The following is a 21,970-nucleotide window of genomic DNA, read 5'->3' on the forward strand; positions in this document are numbered from 1 at the left end:
GGGTTGAGGGAATGGAGGGGGAAAGATCTAGAGATACACAGCCCCAAATAAAAAGAAGACAATTTTTAAAAAGCAGTAATGGAGAATGAGGGGGAAACCCAAGAATAAGACTGACCATAAAAGCCCAATACTGGTGGTGCATGTCTGTAATCCTAACTGTTTGGGAGACTGAGATCAGGAGGATCACGATTTGAGGCCAGCCTAGGGAAATAGTTCATGAGAACCCCCATTTCCAAAACTAACCAGAGCAAAATGGTCCGGAGGTGTGTTCAAGCGGTAGAGTGCCTGCTTTGCGGGTGTGAAACTGAGTTCAAACCCCAATCTCACCAAAAAAAAAAAGACTGACCCTAGTAACATTTTCATTCACCTTTCCATCATCTACCCTCAATTCAGAGTGATTTGTGAGAGAGTAAATAGACCTGTGGACCTGTGGCCTTGCTAATGTGTTGCAATCTCATCAAACTGCTGGGTTTGTATTCATCCTCCTCTGCCTAAAGTTGCGTTTGCACAGCTTTGCCACTCTCTTTTAGTTTTATGGGTGGAATAGTTTCTCCAGAGTTTCAGGCCCCAGGATCCAGACTCTCCCCCTTCTTAGCCACTTCCTGCCCAGGCTGGTTCCTTCACTGACTAAGAATTCATGACTTTTTTGTGTTAAGCCATCCTCCCCCATTCTGGGTACCTTTTAAAACCTCACTATATTGCTTGTGGACATACTGGGTTGTTATTTGCTGACTTGGTTGTTTTCCCTTGTGATGTAAACTTAATGGAGAGATGAGCTAACATACTGACTATCCAGAAGGCACCATCTTTGATTGTAAGGATGAACAACAAAGCTGATCTGAGTTCTGCCCTTACAATTCTCACCCACCTTCAGTTACAGATACGATGTTATAAACAAGATGCTTTAATAGTTTGTTTATTCCAGTGATGATTCAGAAGTCCTGTTATCCATCCCCCAGCCCTGGGGGTGGAAGGGTGAGAGTACAATTAGGGAGGAATAGGTCCAGGCATGTTCCGTAAAACTGGGGCACACATTTTTCCATTTGGCAAGTGACTGTTTAAGGCAGAGATTTGCTGTAATAGTATGAAAACAAGAATACAAAAGATATGTAGGATATTCTGTGTATATATAAATACAAAGGAAATTATGGTCAAAATATATTTTATTGTCCTCTAGGTCCTTACAATAGGGCTAGATTGTGTGTTGAATCCTCTAAGGTCTAAAACTCAGGACTTCCATGTATAGAAGAGATCAAGTTTCCAAGATAGGGAATGAGTTTTTGTTTTACTTTGTATTTTAAGAACCTGGGACCTGAATCCTCCTCCAAGCTCCACTTACTCTGCAAAATCACTGGAGGAGTCTTTTGGAAAATAAGTGGGCAGAGTTACTGCTCCAATGTTTTCCTTTTACTCACACCATGTACGCACACTATTATCATTATTTTATATTATTATTTCACAACAGTGTCTGTCTGGATGTATAAAGTCCCCCTCAATCTGCTCCCTGAAGCCTCTGCCAGTAGGGACTTCCACCCTCCAAATACTCTGCAGCCGGAGCATAACATCCATTTATCTACATAGTCAGACTCCCCCATAATCTACATGCATACTCAACTCTTGTTGAGTTCAACAACCCTACCATATGTTAACCCTGGGTCGTATACAGAGTAGACCTTTATTTTTATTAAACTGAATGATTCTACCTAAAAGCACTCTCATCCTCCCCCATCCACACTCCCAGGCTGCATAGATTTTATGCCTTATTTTTAGCACTAAACTAAAATATGACAAGAAGTCCGGATCCCATAGGGTTCTTCCTACTGTCTAGCGCAGTTTATCTTAAGCCCAACAGCCTAGTTCCTCTACGTCCCTCAGCCGCAGCTTTCTTTTCTTCGCTCGCGCTGGGGGCACCAGGTAGGTGGCAGTTGAGCAAGAGCCTGACCAGATCTCGAAGGCAACCCTTATCAGGGGAAAGAGAGCGAGCGTGGGCGCAAAATCTGCCCAGCAACTCATGACATCATCTCACCCCGCGCTCTGATAGGTCCTAGCAACTTTACGCAAGTTGGGGTGCTCTTAGCGTCCGTAGCCAAGGTTGAAACCTGAGGGGACCTCTTGTGGACATCCGCAGAAATGCACTCCAGAGGAAGATAAATGAAAATCAACACACTTAGGCGCCCAAAGAAAGCCCCACAAACATTTACTGACTCCTCCCCACTCCTTCCTCGAAGATCCGCCTCCATCCTGCGTCTCGGCTGTTGATTTCTTTTCCCTGTGTTGACTCGGCCATCGGCCCGCCTGGCTTGGCGTTTCCCAGAAGACCGAGCGCCGGGAAGGGGTTTGCTGCTGCTCTGTCATCGTGCGGCCCGACGCGATCCCGCGCTTGTGTGCAGGCCCGACTCGGTGCCTGGATCCTGGTGCAAGGGTTCACGCGAGGCCCCGGCCTCGGTCCCCAGACTAGGCCGCGACCCCAGGCGCCATGAAGCAGGAGGGGTCTGCGCGGCGCCGTGGCGCCGACAAGGCGAAGCCACCGCCGGGCGGTGGCGAACAAGAACCACCACCGCCTCCGGGCCCCCAGGATGTGGAGATGAAAGAAGAGGCGGCCGCGGGTAGCGGCTCCACCGGGGAGGCAGACGGCAAGGCAGCGACGGCTGAGCACTCCCAGCGAGAGCTGGACACCGTCACTTTGGAGGGTACGAGAGCCCGAGTTGGGGACATAACGCGATCATGGGTGACAGTGATCCCGATGATACGACTTCTCCATGGGACCGCAGTGCAGCCTCCACCAACCCCGGTCCCTTAGATTCAGTCACTTGGGTTGGGATCGGCAGCCCCCGCCGCTCCCCCACCGCCAATACCCTGACATTTTGGTCCTAATGACTGACCTTTCTCCCAGGCTGCGGACTACTCTCCTTACAATCCCTCGTCCCATCTGGGGTTGGATCCAGGTCTCACCGTGCCTGGGGACTTGCTCTTTGAAGTTCTCTCCCACACCCCCACCTACTCCATTTACACCCCACCCGACTGATCTTAGCGCCTCCAATGTATGATCGGATTCCTTTAAACTTAAGCGTTTGTGTCTGTGTGTGAAGGGGACCGAGGTAACAGCCCTCTAAGTTGTAAGAGTTTATGAAAGAGTTTATGTCTGTTGGTCCAGCTGCCTTAGCAAACTCCCCCAAAAGAGCCATCTTTACCTGTTATTTTGCCTCCTGGTTTCTCTAGTTGAGGTGCCCAAACAGCCCCATTCCGTTATTCTTTTCCTGTCCCTTAGCCCTGTTTCTGAAGGGTTTAAATACATACACACGTTCAACTTTTATTTGAACTTTTGATATCTTTTCTTGAGTTCCTAATGCTCATTTTTGGCTTCTTATGTCCCAATTCCCCACCCGCCCCCATTTCTTTTTTCCTAGTTTCCTACTGTCTTATTTTCTGATTTTCTGCTTTCCCTTTCCACTTTGTGCATCCTGTACACATTGAAGTCACACGGTGATTCTAGTTTCTGGGTTCTGGATCAAGTTGGACCAGACTACTTGCTGGGTTTTTCTCTTTACTTAGCTGCATGAGAAGCTACCTGAAAACATTGAGACAAGCAAAGCTAAGCTCCTGGGAGGTACTTTTGAAGATGTGACAGTGTTGTCTGCATCAGCTCCTACTCTAAAGTTGGGCAAAAGGAACAGTATCTACTAAAGGTCCTTTTACCTAAAATAATGATAACCAGTGACAAAGATACCACTCAGCATTATCTGCTGAGTATACACATGTTCTTGTAAACACTTCATTTTCTTGTAGTTTGTGTTTGTTGTAGAAGTTTTGGGAAATATGAGAAGTCTAAAGTAGCAAGGAAAAAATTCAACCATTGTTAACTTTTTTTTTTTTTTGTGGTACTGGGGTTTGAACGAACTCAGGACATCATGCTTCCTAGGCAGGTGCTCTACCACTTGAGCCACTCCACCAGCCTTTTTTGCTAGTTATTTTTCAGGTTGGGTCTCATGTTTTTTTGCCCTGGCCAGGCTGGACGATGATCCTTCTATGTATACCTCCCCATTGTGGCAGGGATTACAAACATCATCCAATTTATTGGTTGAGGTGAGGTCTCTCTAACATTTTCCTGGGTTAGCCTCTAACCCCTGTCCTCCTGTTTTCTACTTCCTGAGTAGCTGGAATTACAGATGTGAGTCCCTGCACCTGGCCTATCTTTTTTTTTTTTTTTTTTTATTGGAGTGTGAACTTAGGGCCTCATGCTTGCTTAGCAGGTGTTCTTATCCCTTGAACCACTCCACAAGCCCTTTTTTGTGATGGGTTTTTTCAAGATAGGGTCTCTCGAACTATTTGCCCAAGCAGGCTTCAAACCACAGTCCTCCTGTTCTGTGCCTCCCAAGTAGCTAGGATTCCAGGCATGAGCCACCGGTACCCAGCTCTGGCCCATCTTTAATTCATTCCAGAAATATTTATTGAGTATTAATTAAGAGAATAAGCTCTGGCCAGGCACTGGTGGCTCACACTTGTAATCCTAGCTACTTGGGAGGCTGACATCAGGAGAATCAATTCAAGGCCAGCCCAGGCAAATAGTCCACATACGCCCAGGCAAATAGTCCACATACACCCATCTCCAAAATAACCAAAGCAAAATGGACTGGAGGTGTGGCTCTAACAGTAGAGCACCTGCTTTGCAATCGCAAAGCCCTAAATTCAATCCTCAGTCCCAACAAAAAGAAAACAGTGTATAAGCTCTGGAATTAGTTTCCCCATCTGTATAAGTGAGATAATAGAACCTTTATCAGGTTCTTGTGAACATTAAAATGCTTAGAACTATGCCTGGTATATGGTAAATATAGTAAGCCCTTCATAAATACTAACTTATTGTTTATAATCATTAATGTGTCCCAGATATTCTATGCTAAGTGCTGAATATATAAAGGTGATGAAGAAACTGCCACTTGGTTGTATTCCCTTATTGATGCACATTTAAAGTATTTCTAGTGTCTTGCAGTTACAGCTTTGCAGCCTTCATCTTTGTGCCCAAGTATAAATCTACTTTTATGGTTTTTTTTTTCCCTTAGGTATAGGTTCCTAGAATCTCTATGCCTGAGTCAAAAAGGGTGAACATTTTTAGAAAATCCACTGATTTACATTATATCAGCAGAAAGTTCTTTTTCACTATACTGTCTATGCTTTTATTTTTGAAATACTTGTACTTTAGAGTCAGGCACTGGTGGCTCGTACCTGTAATCCTAGCTACTCGAGGGATAGAGACAAGGCCAACCTGGACAAATAGTTCGAAAGAACCTATTTCAAAAATACCCAACACAAAACAGGGCTGGAGGAGTGACTCAAATGGTAGAGCATCTGCCTAGCAAGCATGAGGCCCTGAGTTCAAACTCCAGTCCTGCCAAATGTTTCCCTCTGCAGTTAGTCAAATACTAGCAAAGTATATTCTTCGTGTCTAATAGCTACTTTCCCTTTTCTGTTTATGTCCCATCATGTCCATTTTTATTTTGAAATTATGACACTAGAGTTTCTTTTAATTATTTATATAAGCTCTTTGTAGAATAAAAATAGGAATCTGGTCACACTTGTTGCAAATATTTTTCTTTTGCTTACGTAGTTATTTAAGAGGCTTTGTGTGTGTGTGTGTGTGTGTGTGTGTGTGTGAAGTTACATTCATTAGTTCTTTGTGTCTATGTGCGATTTCTCCCACTGTTTATGTTTAGAAAATCTTTTCCTATTTTGAAATCTGACAAATCTCCACGTGTTCTTTTTCTTTGTTTCTGCTTTTTCCTTTCTTGCTCTTTCTGTTACCTTCTATCCCAACCTCACCTATCTTTTTCCTTGTCTCTGGGTTATTTCTGAAAATCAACATACCTACTGAATCAATAGATCTTACTTACCCCTATTAGGCCAAAAGGGGTAACTGCACATTGTGCCACTTTGTAAGACGCTCCCTAGAATTGCTTGCCTGGAGGGTAGGAGGAAGGAAGAATCGGAAGTAGCATCTCTCCTTCTCTGATCCCCTGCAGACATCAAGGAACATGTGAAACAGCTGGAGAAGGCTGTCTCAGGCAAGGAGCCTCGATTTGTGCTGAGGGCCCTACGGATGCTGCCTTCCACATCTCGCCGCCTCAACCACTATGTTCTGTATAAGGCTGTCCATGGTTTCTTCACCTCCAATAGTGTCACTCGGGACTTCTTGCTGCCTTTCCTAGAAGAGGTGAGTGGGCCACTTTCAAGGCTTGGCTTCTGACCCCTTGGAAAGAACCATTTGCATCCTGAAGACCTGTCTTTTTACCTGCTGTGTCCTGAGGAGTGAAGGCAGAGCAGCCAGGACATGTACACCGGCCTAGTGCAAGGGAGCCGTTCTTCTTCCCTATAGTGTTGTGCTTCCAGTCCGGAGCCTCCTAATTAAATATTTCCCACTGCTGCCATGATGCTGATGAAGCTGGTTTGGTGGTGGTGGTGGTGGTGGTCTCCGTGGCAAGGGGCTTCTCCTTTGGAGCTCTGAAAGAGCTTGCGTCACTCACGGTGCAGTGCGGGCTCAGCCTCCCTGAACCTCCTGCGTATGCGCACTCAGTCTGCTCCACAGGGTGAACGCTCAGAAAATCCCCAGAGGTAGAACAGTGAACACTTTACTGTCTGGGAAAGGCCAACGTATTTCCTCCCAGCCCTATCTTGGATGGTTTCTAACTTTCACATCTCTAAGTTCACCAAACATGATTATTAGGGGGCTGATTTGCCCAATATTTCTGCCAGTATCAGTGACTAGATCGGAAATAAATACTATGTATATGTCAATTTCTCCAACATTTTGTTCCTACAAAAAGCAATTTTTTTTTCACTCATCATTCTTGATTTATCTTTAGAATTTCATTATTCATTAAATCCTGTCTGATAGGGTTTGCAGTGGTCCCTGCTGTAGTGGCTTGGTCTCTACTTAGACCATACGATCTTTGAAGATTCCTTGCATCATCATTTGTGTTCTTAGTATATTCTGTAAAGAGGTCTGCGATACTCCTTTAAACTTTTGTTGTATTGCCAGCCTCCTTGACTGTCTCAGGAAAGAGACTGTCTTTATTTTTGTATCTTCAGCACTTAGCAAAATTTTGTTACATAGCAGGCACTCAGTAAATATTTATATATACTGAAACACACAGTGGTGCTTCATAAATTCTTCGTCGATTGATGCTGCTGAGTGTTTCTGTGGTACTCTGTACTCTCCTAGCCCATGGACACAGAAGCCGATTTACAGTTCCGTCCACGCACAGGAAAAGCTGCGTCAGCACCTCTCCTGCCAGAAGTGGAAGCATATCTCCAGCTCCTCATGGTTATCTTCCTGATGAACAGCAAGCGCTACAAAGAGGTATCTAGGGTGTGATAAGAGTGATGAATTCATCCCAAACAGTGTAAGAAGTTTGTGGGGAAGATTGTCGCCAGTGAAGAAAGAAGTAGAAATAATCACTACATTCTTAATGTTCCCCAAGCTGGGCATGGTGGTTGCACACCTGTAATCCTAGCACTAGGGAAGCTGAGACAGAGGGATGAGTTTGAGGCCAGTCTGGGTGAGACCCTGTCTCAAAAGAAAACAAAGAGGAAGAACTATCCCCCAGACTCTCCCTACATTCCTACGGGTTCATGTGCTTGACTGCACCTCTGGAGAGGCCCCCTCCACTCCTGTTTTGGACACCATGGAAGAGGGCTGGCACTAGTTATCCTGTCCCATCTTTGGTGCAATACCAGCATAATGGGTTCTCATATTTAGCAGCAGGCATGATGGTGCATGCCCATAATACCAGTTCAGGAGGCTGAAGCAGGATGAAGGCTAGCCAGCCTGGGCTACACAACAAGACCCTGTCTCAAGAATAAATAAAATAGCTGGCAGAGTGGCTCAAATGGTAGAGCACCTGCCTAGCAAGTGTAAGGTCCTGGGTTCATACCCCAATGCCTCAGGGAAAAAAAATGTAAAAAAAGAAAAAATAAATAACACTTAGGACATGGTCTTCATAGAGTAAGTTTTCATGGAACTTTAGTACTGGCAGCTACTTTTGTGGGATACAGGTTGAGCATCTCTAATCCAGAATGCTCTAAACTCTGAAACTTTGGAACATCAGCATGAGGCACACAGGAAAATTCTACATCTGACCAGTCAGCACACGTGCACACTAAGAATACTGTAAAATTGTCTCAGGCTATGTGCATAAGGTGCATCTGAAGTGGAAACAAGATTTGTGTTCTGATTTGGGTCCCATCCCCACGATGCCTCATTGTACATATGCAAATACCCTACCCATGGAGAGGGGAGGAGGTCCTAAATCCAACACTTCTAGTCCCAAGCATTTCCAATAAGGAATATTCAACCTGTACTCACTTCTGCCACTCCCCCAGCTCAGGCCAGTGTCCTTGTCAGTCACTGTCATAGAAATGTCAAGAAGGTGGTACTTCTCAGTTCCCTACTTTATTTTTATCTTTTCCTCACCACTGTTTCATTTGCTTGTTTTTGAGTGAATGACTGTGCCCAGCTTATTTGTTGAGATGGGGGTGGGGGGTTCACTAACTTTTTGCCCAGGCTGATCTTAAACCACTGTTCTCCATATCTACCTTCTGAGAAGCTGGAATTACAGGTATGAGCCATTGTGCCCTGCTGTTTTTTGTTTTTGAGATAGGGTCTTACTATGTAGCCCAGGCTGACCTCAAATCCATAATCTTCCTGCCTCAGCCTCTTGGAGTGCTGGGATTATTGCCTGACTCTGTTTATCCGTTTATCCATTCTCTCTCTCTCTCTCTCTCTCTCTCTCTCTTTATTTTATTTATTTATTTATTTATTTTGACTGTGGTTTGAACTCAGGGTCTCACACTTGTTAGGCAGGCATTCTGTCACTTGAGCCACTCCACCAAGCCCTTTTTTTTTTTGGTGTGGTATATTTTTGAGATAGGGTCTCACTTTTTGCCCTGGCTGGCCTTGAACCTTGATCCTCCTGATCTCTGCCTCCTGAGTGGCTAGGATTGCAAGTGTGAGCTACTGGCGCCCAGCCCTGTTTATCTATTCTTTAGCCACCAAGGAAGATCTGGGTTGTTTCCACTTTTGGTCATGATGCATAATGTAGTTATGAATGTGTAGACGTGTTTCCAGTTCTTTTGGATGTGTACCCAAGAGGGAAATCACTGGCTCATGGTAACTGATGTTCAACCTTTTCAGGAACTGCCCCTTGAATTCTTGACTTTCTCCCCAGGCACAGAAAATCTCTGATGACTTGATGCAGAAGATCAGTACTCAGAACCGCCGGGCCCTGGACCTTGTGGCTGCCAAGTGTTACTATTATCACGCCCGGGTCTATGAGTTCCTGGACAAGCTGGATGTGGTGCGCAGGTACCAGAGGCTAAGATCTCACTATCACAAAACTGTGAGCCTGCAGAGGGCACTGGGCTGGTAGATGTACGGTGCCCAGCAGGTAGGAGGGGTAATGGTTAACATGCCCTCAACTGTGGGAGAAGTAATCCTGGGTACAGAAATGGTGAAAATCCCTGGGCTGTTAAGAACTGTACCCCAATTCTTCCCTTTACTCCACAGCAAGGAAGGACTGAGTGGTGAGTTAGGGTTGAGGGAGAGACTGGAAACATTTTTCCTCTCTGCTTAAAACCTGCAATGGGGGCCAGTTGAGTGGTTCAAGTATTAGAGTGCCTGCCTACCAAGCATGAGGCCCTGAGTTCAAACCCCAGTACCAATCAATCAATCAATAAACAAACAAAAAAATAAACCTGCAATGGTTCCCCATTTCCCTCAGGGAAAAGCCAGGTTCCTCACAGTAGATTTTGAGACCTGACATAAGCCACCCATTCCCATCTCCTTACCTCACTCACCCTTTCTTCTCCCCCAGCACACTCACTTTTCAGCCCCCACTGGCCTCCTGCTCTTTCTTAGCTGTGCCAGGCTCACTCTTCCTCAGAGCCTCTACTCCGGCTCTTCCCTGTCTCCTTCAGCCTTGGTTTCTTCTTAGCCTCCACCTCCATCTGTCATGCTCTATGGTTCACTGACTTACCAGTGCACTCCAGCTAGGCTCCCAGAGGGCAGGGTTTTGTCCTTTGTCTGCATCTAAGGTAGCACTTCACCCAATTGTCAGTCAATAGTTGATTATTCCACGAATAGTCAGAAAAGCAGTCTGTGTCACTTTTTTAGAACTTGAGAAAGAATGAAGATTTATTAGAGGTAGTTTAGAGAAGTGCAGTTGAGACTTGACACTCTTTTTCTTCCCTCCTTGAAGCTTCCTGCATGCCCGGCTTCGGACAGCCACCCTCCGGCATGATGCTGATGGGCAGGCCACCCTGCTGAACCTCCTGCTGCGGAATTACCTACACTACAGCTTGTATGACCAGGCCGAGAAGCTAGTGTCCAAGTCCGTGTTCCCCGAGCAGGCCAACAACAATGAGTGGGCCAGGTACCTCTACTACACAGGTGAGCAGAGGGCCCAGACCACAAAGCAGGTGTCTCAGGCTCACTTGGTGCAGACTTTCTGAGCATTTTTCCATTTGGCACTCTGGTTTGCCAGGGGATCAGATGGACCCACTCTCCTTTCCTCCACCTCCAGGTCGAATCAAAGCCATCCAGTTAGAGTATTCAGAGGCCCGGAGAACAATGACCAATGCCCTTCGCAAGGCCCCTCAGCACACAGCTGTGGGCTTCAAACAGACGGTGAGCCGCACATAGCCTCTTCTCTCACCTCTTGCTCACCTTTCTCATCTGATACTTCAGTTCCACTCTCTTATACCAGGGGCCAGGGAGGTCTTCCTTGACCTTCCTTATCCCAGAGGCTGCTCCAGCTGTGTGTTTCAGAGTACAGAAGCAGATACCTGACAACTTGCATTCAAACATTCTCCTGAGGAGATAGGTGTAGAATATTACTGACTCTTCCAGGCATGGAGTTGGCTTGTGTTCTTAAGCCACAGGTTCTTAACCTGGTTCCTCACATGCCCACCTGAGACCAGTTTTGTCTGTGACCAGGGAATCTAGAAATCTCCATAAGGCTGATGGGCTCAGGTGGAGATAAATCTTGGCCACCACTTAAGAGCTGTCAGTTACCAAGGAGTTTTTTGAGTGAGCCTTTGATTTTTCTATCCATGAGAGATAGGAAAGAAGGATTTTAAAAATGGCATTTCTTAGAGATAGTATTTTAGACAGATGAAGAATGTTGACTAAAAGGATTGTGGGCCTGTATTTTATCCAGTTTTCCAAACTATAGACCTCTGCTTCTGCCTTAACGGAACATCTGCCTCTGCAATGCCCGCAACAGAGAATGGGGTGAATACCAGTGACTGGGTCAGCATAGTGGAGATTCATCTTGCTTCTGTTCAGAAGTTTAGAAAAAGCAGATTTAAGTTTTGGTCAAATAATGAAAAAGATCTTAAAATTAAGTTTAACCTGGTTTTTGAAAGTTGGGTAGGATTTTCACAGAAAGAAAAGGCTTTTTAGACACATGGGGTACATGAGCAACATGTTAAATTGCTTATAATTTGAGTCACACTAAAGTTTGTTTAAAAAAAAAAAAAATCACCAAAGGCTGGGCAAGATGGCATGTGCCTGTGATCCAAGCTCCTGGGATATAGGTAGGAGGATCATGATCTAAGGCCACCCCCAGGCAAAAGTGTGAGACCCTATCTGAAAAATTACTAAAGCAGAAAAGGCTGGGGGCACATGACTCAAATGTAGAGTACCTGCCTAGCAAGTGCTAGATCCTGAATTCAAATGCTAGTATCACAAAAAAAAAGGAGAGCAGGAGGGAGGAAAGAAAGAAAGATTACTGAAATACAGACTGAACATACAGGATGTGTTACATGGCAGGGGAGAGGCTTTTTTAAAGAAGGTATAAGGCTTTTTGGGGGGTGAGGGAAGCCAGATAACAGGAAGGAGCAGATGTCTGGACTGAGGTCTTTGGCCAGCATGCTGTTGGCAAAAGAGCCTGGGAAGATGAAAAGGGGGAAAGTTTGCTTGTGTGGAAGGGGCCTGGACTCTCCAAATTCTCCCAGACTGCTTCCTATGCCCTTATTCCTCCCCAGCTTCTTAGCTTACTGGAGGAGCATGGGAATCCCCTGGGGCTGCATTAAAATACAGGTTCTGGCAAGTGTGGTGGTGCAAGCCTGGAATCCTAGCTACTCTGGAGGCTGAGGCAAGAGGATTGCAGGTTTGAGGCCAGCTTGGGCTACCTACATTGGAAGAATGTGTCTCAAAAATAAAACAAACAAGATTATATATACATATTCATTTATATATATGTATATATATATATATGTATGTATGTACGTTTGATTCTGAGTTTCTAACAGGCACCTAGTCAGGTGGTATCAGTGCTGCTGGTGCACAGGCCACAATGTGAGTAGGAGCTCTGGCTCCTCTCCAGGGACAGATAAAAGCCATATGGCGTTCAGCAGTGCATGCAGCTGCCTTCTCTCTTCTGCAGTCCTTTTTCTTTTTTTATTGTTGTTTTTCTTCTCTTTTTTCCCTTTTTTTTGTTTTGTTTTGTTTTTCCCTCTACAATCCTGACATACCTTTTTTGTTTCACTTGAAGTACATTTTATAGTTCTGAGGTCTGAAATACGACATGGAACTCACGGGGCTAACATCAAGGAGGGCAGAGCTTCCTTACTGGAGGCTCTAGGGGAGAACCTGTCCTTGCCTTTTCTAGCTGGCTTCCTTTGTCATGTGATTTCCTTCCAGCTCCAAAGCCAGTACTGATGGACTTGGTCCTCACATTCCGTCACATCACTGCAACCTCTGCTTCCTTCTGCATCCCTCTTCCACTTTTTTTTTTTTTAACTTTTTTTTCCCCTGGGGCACTGGGGTTTGAACGTAGGACCTTATACTTGCTAGGCAGGTGCACTACCATTTGAGCTACTCTGCCAGCCCTCTTCTACTTTTAAAGACTCATATATTGGTCTTACCCAGGATCTTAGTCTATTACAACAAAGTACCATAATCTGACTGGACATGGAGGTGCATATTTGCAATATCAAGGGGATCATGAGTTCAAAGCTAGCCTGGGCTACATGCTGATATGAGACCCTATTCCCCCACCAAAAAAGAAAAAACCAAAAAACACTACCATATTCTGGATGGCTTATACAAAACAAATGTTTGGCTGTCCCAGCTTTAGAGGCTGGAGGTCAGAGGCAGCAGTGCCAGCATTGTTGGGTTCTGATGAGAGCCTTCTGGGTTGTATACTGCTGACTTCTTACTGTAGCCTCACATGACATAGTGAGCTCTTCACCCATTCTTTTCCTTCCCATTTTTACTTAAAAGTAGCTTCTCTACCTGTGTTCTTTACCCTGTTCCTTCCTATCTCTTCCTACAGCCTATCAGCTGTTGGCTTAAGTCGCTCTGGGCAGGAAGTCCTTGCTTCTTCCTTCTCAAGTAACCACACCATTTCTTTCCTGTCCCCTCAGCAGTCCACTGGTCAAGTACCTCACACAGCATTCTCTCTCTCTCTTTCTGTCTGTTCCTTCTACCTCTCCAGGACCCAGTAGAATTCTTTGAAAGCTTACCTGTTTGTAGTAACATCCATACTGCCTCCTTGGATGGGCTTGTAGTTCACAGCTTCAATCCTCACTTTCATAAGGCTTCACCTAAGTCCGTTTCTTAGGCATCCGGCTTAATTACCTCTTTCAAGGCCTCATCTTCAATACAGTCATATTCTGAGGTCTTGAGGGCTAGCTCTTTAACATAAGATTTTGAGGGGGACACTAATCAACTGATAATACTAACTCTGATGCTTCTTATGAGCACCAGACCTATAAATCCAACTCTTCCCCCTCCCCATATCTCAGTAGACAACCCCTGGCCCTTCAAACTTAGCTCGTAAGCACAAACCCCTCCTGGCCCCTAGTCTTTTCTCCTGCTGTTCAGATGTAGGTAGGAGCCTCAGGGTCATCTCTAGTGTTCCCCTCCCTCCCCATCACTAAGTTATCTGATGAGTTGTCTCCATATCTTTTGTATTTTTCTGCTCTTTCATGTTGCCAGCCTCCTGTTCAAGCTCCTGACATTTCTGGACACTTTGAACTGGCCATCAGCTTTCCCTCCAGCACCCAGCTCTTACGTAATTACTGACTAAACCGAGCGTGGGGCTGCCTTCCCTTGCCCAGAGCCCTCCTTTGCTCCCCATGGTCTGCTCGGTAGAGCATCATAACAGTTTTGGGTGGCAGACAGGCCTTGTATTATTATTATTCTCATTAAGCACTCTTGAGGGATGAGGAAGCCAAAGACTTAGTTGCTCAAGGCTTCCCGACTAGGCAATTAAGAGACTGGACCTCAGATATTCTGGGTGTACACTCTGAAGTGCTCCTTTGAGCAGCTTAAGAGGTTATCTACCCACAGGAACAGCCATACTCCGTGAGTGGTCATGTATGTTCACAGCTTCAGTCCTCACCTTCATAAGGCATTTGAGATGGCATGTCTCTCCTGATCCCCTGTACATCCTCCAGCGTGTCTCCACTCCTCCTGCCTCTCCTGATCCCCTGTACATCCTCCAGCGTGTCTCCACTCCTCCTGCCTCTCCTGATCCCCTGTACATCCTCCAGCGTGTCTCCACTCCTCCTGCCTCTCCTGATCCCCTGTACATCCTCCAGCCTGTCTCCACTCCTCCTGCCTCTCCTGATCCCCTGTACATCCTCCAGCCTGTCTCCACTCCTCCTGTCTCTCCTGATCCCCTGTACATCCTCCAGCGTGTCTCCACTCCTCCTGCCTCTCCTGATCCCCTGTACATCCTCCAGCGTGTCTCCACTCCTCCTGCCTCTCCTGATCCCCTGTACATCCTCCAGCGTGTCTCCACTCCTCCTGCCTCTCCTGATCCCCTGTACATCCTCCAGCGTGTCTCCACTCCTCCTGCCTCTCCTGATCCCCTGTACATCCTCCAGCCTGTCTCCACTCCTCCTGCCTCTCCTGATCCCCTGTACATCCTCCAGCCTGTCTCCACTCCTCCTGCCTCTCCTGATCCCCTGTACATCCTCCAGCGTGTCTCCACTCCTCCTGCCTCTCCTGATCCCCTGTACATCCTCCAGCGTGTCTCCACTCCTCCTGCCTCTCCTGATCCCCTGTACATCCTCCAGCGTGTCTCCACTCCTCCTGCCTCTCCTGATCCCCTGTACATCCTCCAGCGTGTCTCCACTCCTCCTGCCTCTCCTGATCCCCTGTACATCCTCCAGCCTGTCTCCACTCCTCCTGCCTCTCCTGATCCCCTGTACATCCTCCAGCGTGTCTCCACTCCTCCTGCCTCTCCTGATCCCCTGTACATCCTCCAGCGTGTCTCCACTCCTCCTGCCTCTCCTGATCCCCTGTACATCCTCCAGCGTGTCTCCACTCCTCCTGCCTCTCCTGATCCCCTGTACATCCTCCAGCATGTCTCCACTCCTCCTGCCTCTCCTGATCCCCTGTACATCCTCCAGCGTGTCTCCACTCCTCCTGCCTCTCCTGATCCCCTGTACATCCTCAGCCTGTCTCCACTCCTCCTGCCTCTCCTGATCCCCTGTACATCCTCCAGCGTGTCTCCACTCCTCCTGCCTCTCCTGATCCCCTGTACATCCTCCAGCCTGTCTCCACTCCTCCTGCCTCTCCTGATCCCCTGTACATCCTCCAGCCTGTCTCCACTCCTCCTGCCTCTCCTGATCCCCTGTACATCCTCAGCCTGTCTCCACTCCTCCTGCCTCTCTAGTCTGCTCCCTTGACTGAACCATCCTCCCTCCTTTTTCTGCTTCGTCAATTCTACCATTTAAAGCTGGGTGCCATGGCATGCCTGTAGTCCCAGCTACTCAAGAGGCCAAAGCAGGAGGACTACTTGAGTCCATGAGTTCAAAACCAGCCTGGGGCAACACAGCACAAATTTAAAAAAAAAAAAAAAATCCTCTCTCACAGGGATTATTCCAAGGGACAAGACAATCTTGTCTTGGTTATATAGAGAGGGGTGAAGTCTTTGCATAGCTGTGGGCGTGATCTCACCCCAACATTTCCACCCTTACCTCTAGCATGGCACTGGGTGTCTTGTGTTCCTCTGCTACCTGCTTTGTGGTAAACTTAATTGCTAGACATCGTCCCCTCCACTGTAGTTTTCCTTGCATAGTGCTGGACCTGCCCGGGCACCATACTGAAACACCTTGTACTTGTATGGAGGAGGAAAGGCCTGGTTTTCCAGCCAGCCTTCTACATGCATACACTGCTCATTCACTGAGATTTTGCAAGGAACTTCTTGTGCTTCCCTGCAGAATAACTACTGGGATTACTAGCTCTGCACACTATCCCCTCCTCTTCCCCAGTATCAGTTCACCCACATCAGCCAGTGAACCATAAAGTCCACTTATCTCGCATCTGCTGCAGAGCGCTGCTGGTTCAGAGCAGTGGGCCATGGTTGGCCTGATGAAGTGAGGCCAAAGGCTCTGTGTGGCCCAAGCTCAGCTGTTCCCAGTGCCTGGCTCAGAGGTGAGGCTTCAGAGGTGTCTTCCCCTCCCCAGGCCTCATCACAGCACTGCCCTTCCCCATTTCCCAGTATGTCTGACCAGATTGGAGCCCACTTCATTTTCTTCCTCCGCCAGTGGGGCTCCCTGCCCACTGTGCTCCATGTCATACCCTGTCCAGGTGCACAAGCTTCTGATCGTAGTGGAGTTGCTGCTGGGGGAGATCCCAGACCGGCTGCAATTTCGCCAGCCCTCCCTCAAGCGCTCACTCATGCCCTACTTCCTTCTCACCCAAGGTAAGGCTATCCCCTCCCAGAGCCTACCAGCATCCTTCCACAGTGTCCTCTGCATGTGCCCATTTCACATCAGCTAACCCCTGCCTGTCCCCCACAGCTGTCAGGACAGGCAATCTAGCCAAGTTCAACCAGGCCTTGGATCGGTTTGGGGAGAAGTTCCAAGCGGATGGGACCTACACCCTGATCATCCGACTGCGACACAATGTGATTAAGACAGGTGTGCATCTGGGTCTGAGCAGGACCCAAGGGGCTTCTCCAAGGGACAGGGTCGCTCTTGTAAAGTATGTGGTGGTGAAGGACCTGTGTCCACCCCACCCACCCCCTGCTCCTTCCTCCCCCAGGTGTGCGCATGATCAGCCTCTCCTATTCCCGGATCTCCCTGGCCGACATCGCTCAGAAGTTGCAGCTAGATAGCCCAGAAGACGCCGAGTTCATTGTCGCCAAGGTGGGGTGGATCAGGAACCGGCTGATCTGGGGTGTCGCCTCCCTATCTGTTGCAGAATCAAGAGTGGGAGGAGATTGGCCAAGGGGAATGGGTAGAGCAGTGCATAGTCTCTTCAGAAGTTGCCAGAAAGAGTGTAGGTATGAAAAATGTAAGGAAGACAGAAGAACAGGATGGGACAAAGGGTATCAGAAGATGGGTTTTCTGGTGACCTTTCCTCCCTATGGGGCCCACAGGCCATCCGGGATGGCGTCATTGAGGCCAGTATCAACCATGAGAAGGGCTATGTCCAGTCCAAGGAGATGATTGACATCTACTCCACCCGGGAGCCCCAGCTGGCCTTCCACCAGCGCATCTCCTTCTGCCTGGACATCCACAACATGTCCGTCAAGGTGAGCAGCTCTTGGCCTGGTCTTAGGCCCCTCCCTTTACACCCCTGAATTCCCAGGGAAGACTGGTTTGGTTTGTGATCCAGTTTCGAGCCCAGCACTGAGGGGACAGGGGCTGGGGGGAAAGGACACTGCCCACATTCCGTGTTGCAATGGGACTGCAATGGCATTCTAAGCTTGTCAGGGACGGGGCCACCAGGAAAGAGCAGGCAAGGATGCTGAATGCAGGGCTCCACGTCTGCTTCCAAACTCAAGTCATTTAACTTCTCTGAGCCTGTTTCTCCACCTGCAGAGCTCTCTGCCTGGCCTGCTTTGCAGAGTGGGGGAGATTAAATGAAGTCCCCTTGCAAAGGCACTTTGGTGAAGGCTAAACTGAATAAAATATAGGTCTGGTATCTGGTTCCAAAAAAAGGTTATGAGCCCTCTGCCAGGCACTCAGTTTGATGCTATTATTTGGCTTTGATGTTCTTCTTGTGGTCTCCTTGCTGCCTGAACTTAAAATCTGCCAAATCTGCACTCAGTGTGGCACACAAGGCACTTTGTGATCTGGTCCTTTCTGTCTAACCTCACCTTCTGCCACTCCTTCCACCCCCAACTAGCACCATGGCCCTCCAGCCAGGCCTTTTCACATGGGAGCCCTCAGCCTGGAATTCTCACAACCAGTGTGCTCTTCCTCCTTTTCCTCCTCCCTGCCAAGTCAAGAGCTTCAGACATTTACCCCTCCAGATTCTCCTTATCCTCTTAGCATCTACCACCTGGTGTCAGAATTCATTTCTGCACCTCACTCCCCACACCTCACTCCCCACTGTGCTACACAGGGGACTAATCCGTAGTGTTCAGACCTTGGTGTTGGGGACATGGAGGGTGTGTTGAGTGACTGTCTCCTCTGCTTCTTTCCCTCCATCCTGCTACTTCCTGCTGTTTCCCAGGCCATGCGGTTTCCTCCCAAATCGTACAACAAGGACTTGGAGTCTGCAGAGGTGAGCCTCCTTCTTTGGGCAAAACTGAAGGTCAACCTTCCATACAGAAAGGGAGGAAGGGAAGCATCTGGAGGGCCAGGACCTGTGCTGAATCTTGGGCAGCCCCTGGCCTTGGGTGGGGTGCTAAGTGAGAGAGCCCCACTGGCCCTCACACCCACCTCTTTCCCCAGGAACGGCGTGAGCGAGAACAGCAGGACTTGGAGTTTGCCAAGGAGATGGCAGAGGATGATGATGACAGCTTCCCTTGAGCTGGGGGCTGGGAAGGGGTGGGGGGAGTGGGGACTGGCTCTTTGTCTTTCCCCCTTGGGGGTCCTCTGCTCAGGGAACTGGCCCCCTTTACCCACACTCAGCTCACAGACCATGACATACATGCAGGGGGTGAAGGGTGCTGGGAGCCGGCCACCCCACCTCACCCCAGCGTCCCTCTCCAGCTAGTGACTTAGCTAGGAGGGCAGCAGGCAGTGTCTCCAGGGCAGGGTCCTGCCTGGTGGTATGGGCAGCAGGAGGGGATGGACAGACCAGTGGATAAGGGCCTCGAGTTGGGACATATTGGGTTGTATGTTTTCTGAAGCTTCAATTATAATTTTTAAACAATAAAAAGTTCTCCAAAGCTCTGTGTATCACATCACTTAAAATATTTTGTTCTTGTTGGCTGCAATATTGACAGGCCCAGATTTTTTTCTTGGAGTCCTAACCTCAGGTGTGATCTGAGAACCTAGTTCTTCTGCCAAGCAGGAAGCCGAGGGGAGGTGAAGAGGCCCTGAACTGGGGTCAGGAGGACCAGGGTTGCTTTCTTACCTAACTGACTCTCAGATATTGGGCAAATCACTAAACCCCCGGGCTATCAGAAACCTAGCAAGAGTTTCAAAAAAGGACAAGCGTGTGAACGTGAGTTTGGGGACACAGAGGAGAGCAGAACCCGCTAGGCTGGGAACAGGGTTTTGTCCTATGGGGTGGGGGATGGGCCACTCATTGAACAGAGTTGGTGTCAACAGGGGGCTCCCCTGTGACTCAACCCAACTCCAGGTACCAGGTACCTGTAGTGGTTGGAAATGCACCTGTCGGTGTCAGAGTCTCCCAGCTACTAACGGCAGTGCTCCCCACAGTGGGGAATGGGATTATCTCTGTGTTCCCTGGGACATTGCTATACATGTCCTTTTGTTCCCAACAGTCTTTCTGCTACCTGAAACACCTGGGTTCCTGCCTCAGGTGTCACTGCTTCCCTCTCCATCTTGCTGAATGGCACACACTCTCCAGGCTGCCAGCTTCACAGCCAAGACTTTATGTCCCATTCACTGAAATGCTTTTCTTGGGAGGTGATTGGTGGGCAAGCCTTGTCTTCTGGCCTATTTGTAAGCTCTTCAAGAGCTGGGTCTCTAGTGTCCTCCCTGGCCTCACCCAGTGCCTGCACACCATTTGGATCCTTTAAAGTCTCATTTCTTGGGAAATGTGCACCAGACATTCCTTATCAGCTGGAGATTTCATTAAATGCGTGTTTTGGCCTGGCCTTGCTTTGGTTCCGGATCCCAGCCCTGGTCGCAGTAGTCTGGCATCACCACATCCTTTAAGCTATGTCGTCTGGGAATCATGAAACTCAAGAAGTTGCATCTGTCTTTGCAGATGCTTTTATCCTTAGGGTCAAGCTCTTCGTGCTTTAAAGATTCCAATCTTTCCCTCATTTTGTTCTTTGATTTTTACTGGCCAACTCAAGAATCCAGTAGATCTCCAATTCCCTTCCAGGAAGGGTGAGGCAGGGACACGATTGTTGAGCTCCTTCTGTGTGTCCTTTTGGGATGGAAGGGCAGGTACAGGTGGGTCAAATTCCTTGCTGTAGCAGAGGGGAGGGGCCTGCGTGATGCTGAACACGTCACAGTCCCAGGCCGCACTGCCCGTTGCACTCAGAGCTGTCTGGTTTTCTGTCTGGTTTTGGGTCTCCCTGAGGCTCTAGTCCTTCACCACTGTACCTGATGTCAAAAGCTGACTTTCTTCTGAGGCTGTGATAAGGAGGTTTATGGGGCATCAGAGTTGCTTAATGTTTTTAGCCCTAATTAATAGTCTTGCTGGTGATACCCAGCTCCATGAGGTTTGAACTCAGGGCCTCACACTTGCTAGATGGGCGCTCTACTACTTGAGCCACTCCACCAGCCCAAAGGGTCTCAGGTTTTTTTTTGTTTTTGTTTTTTTTTTTGGTGGCACTAGGGTTTAAATCAGGGCCTCGTGCTTGTTAGGCAGGTGCTCTTAATGCTTGAGCCGCTCTGCCAGCCTTTTTTTTGAGATAGGGTCTCACAAACTATTTCCAGAGATGGCTTTGAACTGCGATTCTCCTGATCTTTAGCTCCTGAGTAGCTAGGATTGCAGGCATGAGCCACTGGTGCCCGCTGAGATTATCAGCCTTAAAGTTACTACCTCAGACCCTTTCTTGGTTGTACTGTTACAGAGAGTTGGAGTCATTCATTTGTCAGGATTTCCTGGTTCTCTCCCTCCTTAAGTCTGGGCAACTTTTCTGTCTTTTCACTGTCTGAAAGTTTCTTGTAATTCCTCTCCATTGATTTGACTTTTTACTTCCTTGGAGAGTTCACTATTTTCTACCTCCTAGTTGTTGTTTCTTTTTATTTAAAAACTACATAGAAATACAAAAGTTAGGCTGAGGTGGTCACCAGTTATGCTTCCCAGTACCTGGTATGATAGGTGTGCTACCATGCCCAGCTTTTTATTGGTTGAGATGGGGTCTCCCAAACTTTGCCCTGGCTGGCCTTGAACCTTGATCCTCCTGATCTCCACTTCCCATTAATCAATGTTAACCATTCATTGTTGCATGATTTTTTTTTTTTTGAACTAGGTTTAAACTCAGGGCTTCACATTTGCAAAGCAGATGCTCTACACTTGAGTTACAACTTCAGTCCATTTTGCTCTGGTTAATTTGGAGATTGGGTCTTACAAACTATTTGCCTGGGCTGGCCTTGAACTGTGATCCTCCCAATCTCAGCCTCCCAAGTAGCTAGGATTGCAAGTGTGAGCCACTGGCGCCTGGCTTGGGTTTTTTGGTTTTTGGTTTTTTGGGTTTTTTGCAGTACTGGGGTTTGAACTCAGGGCCTTCACCTTGAGCCACTCTGCCAACCCTTTTTTTTTTTCCTGCGTATGAAGGGTTTTTTTCAAGATAGGGTCTCTCAAACTGTTTGCCTGGGCTTGCTTCGAATCAAGATTGTCCTGATTTCTGCCTCCTAAGTAGCTAGGATTACAGGCAGTGCATCCAGTTATTTTGTTCTTTTAAGATAAGGTCTCACTATATAGTCCAGACTGTCCTCCAACTCAAAATCCTCCTTCATCTGCCTCCTGAGTGCTGAGATTACAGGGGTGCACCATCACACCTGGCTGTGTGATGTGTTTTAATTAACAAAGAAATACAACATTACAGGTAAGTTGGAACTCCATCTTGTTTCCTTCCCA

At 47.7% G+C, this 21,970-nt stretch overlaps 1 protein-coding gene across 1 annotated transcript; it reads left to right on the top strand.

Moving 5' to 3' along the window:
• The first annotated feature begins 2,292 nt into the window (after nt 1-2,292).
• Nucleotides 2,293-19,133, top strand: Psmd3 (proteasome 26S subunit, non-ATPase 3). Its single transcript, XM_020176324.2, has 12 exons — nt 2,293-2,690; nt 6,015-6,205; nt 7,214-7,351; nt 9,219-9,355; nt 10,248-10,438; nt 10,572-10,675; nt 16,598-16,712; nt 16,810-16,929; nt 17,054-17,157; nt 17,391-17,546; nt 18,473-18,523; nt 18,694-19,133. Exons 1-12 carry the CDS (start codon nt 2,477-2,479, stop codon nt 18,769-18,771), a joined length of 1,599 nt encoding a protein of 532 aa, XP_020031913.1. The 5' UTR covers nt 2,293-2,476; the 3' UTR covers nt 18,772-19,133.
• The last annotated feature ends 2,837 nt before the right edge of the window (nt 19,134-21,970 follow it).

The sequence above is a fragment of the Castor canadensis genome, chromosome 11 (genome assembly GCF_047511655.1).
Source record: "Castor canadensis chromosome 11, mCasCan1.hap1v2, whole genome shotgun sequence".
Lineage (NCBI taxonomy): Eukaryota > Metazoa > Chordata > Mammalia > Rodentia > Castoridae > Castor > Castor canadensis.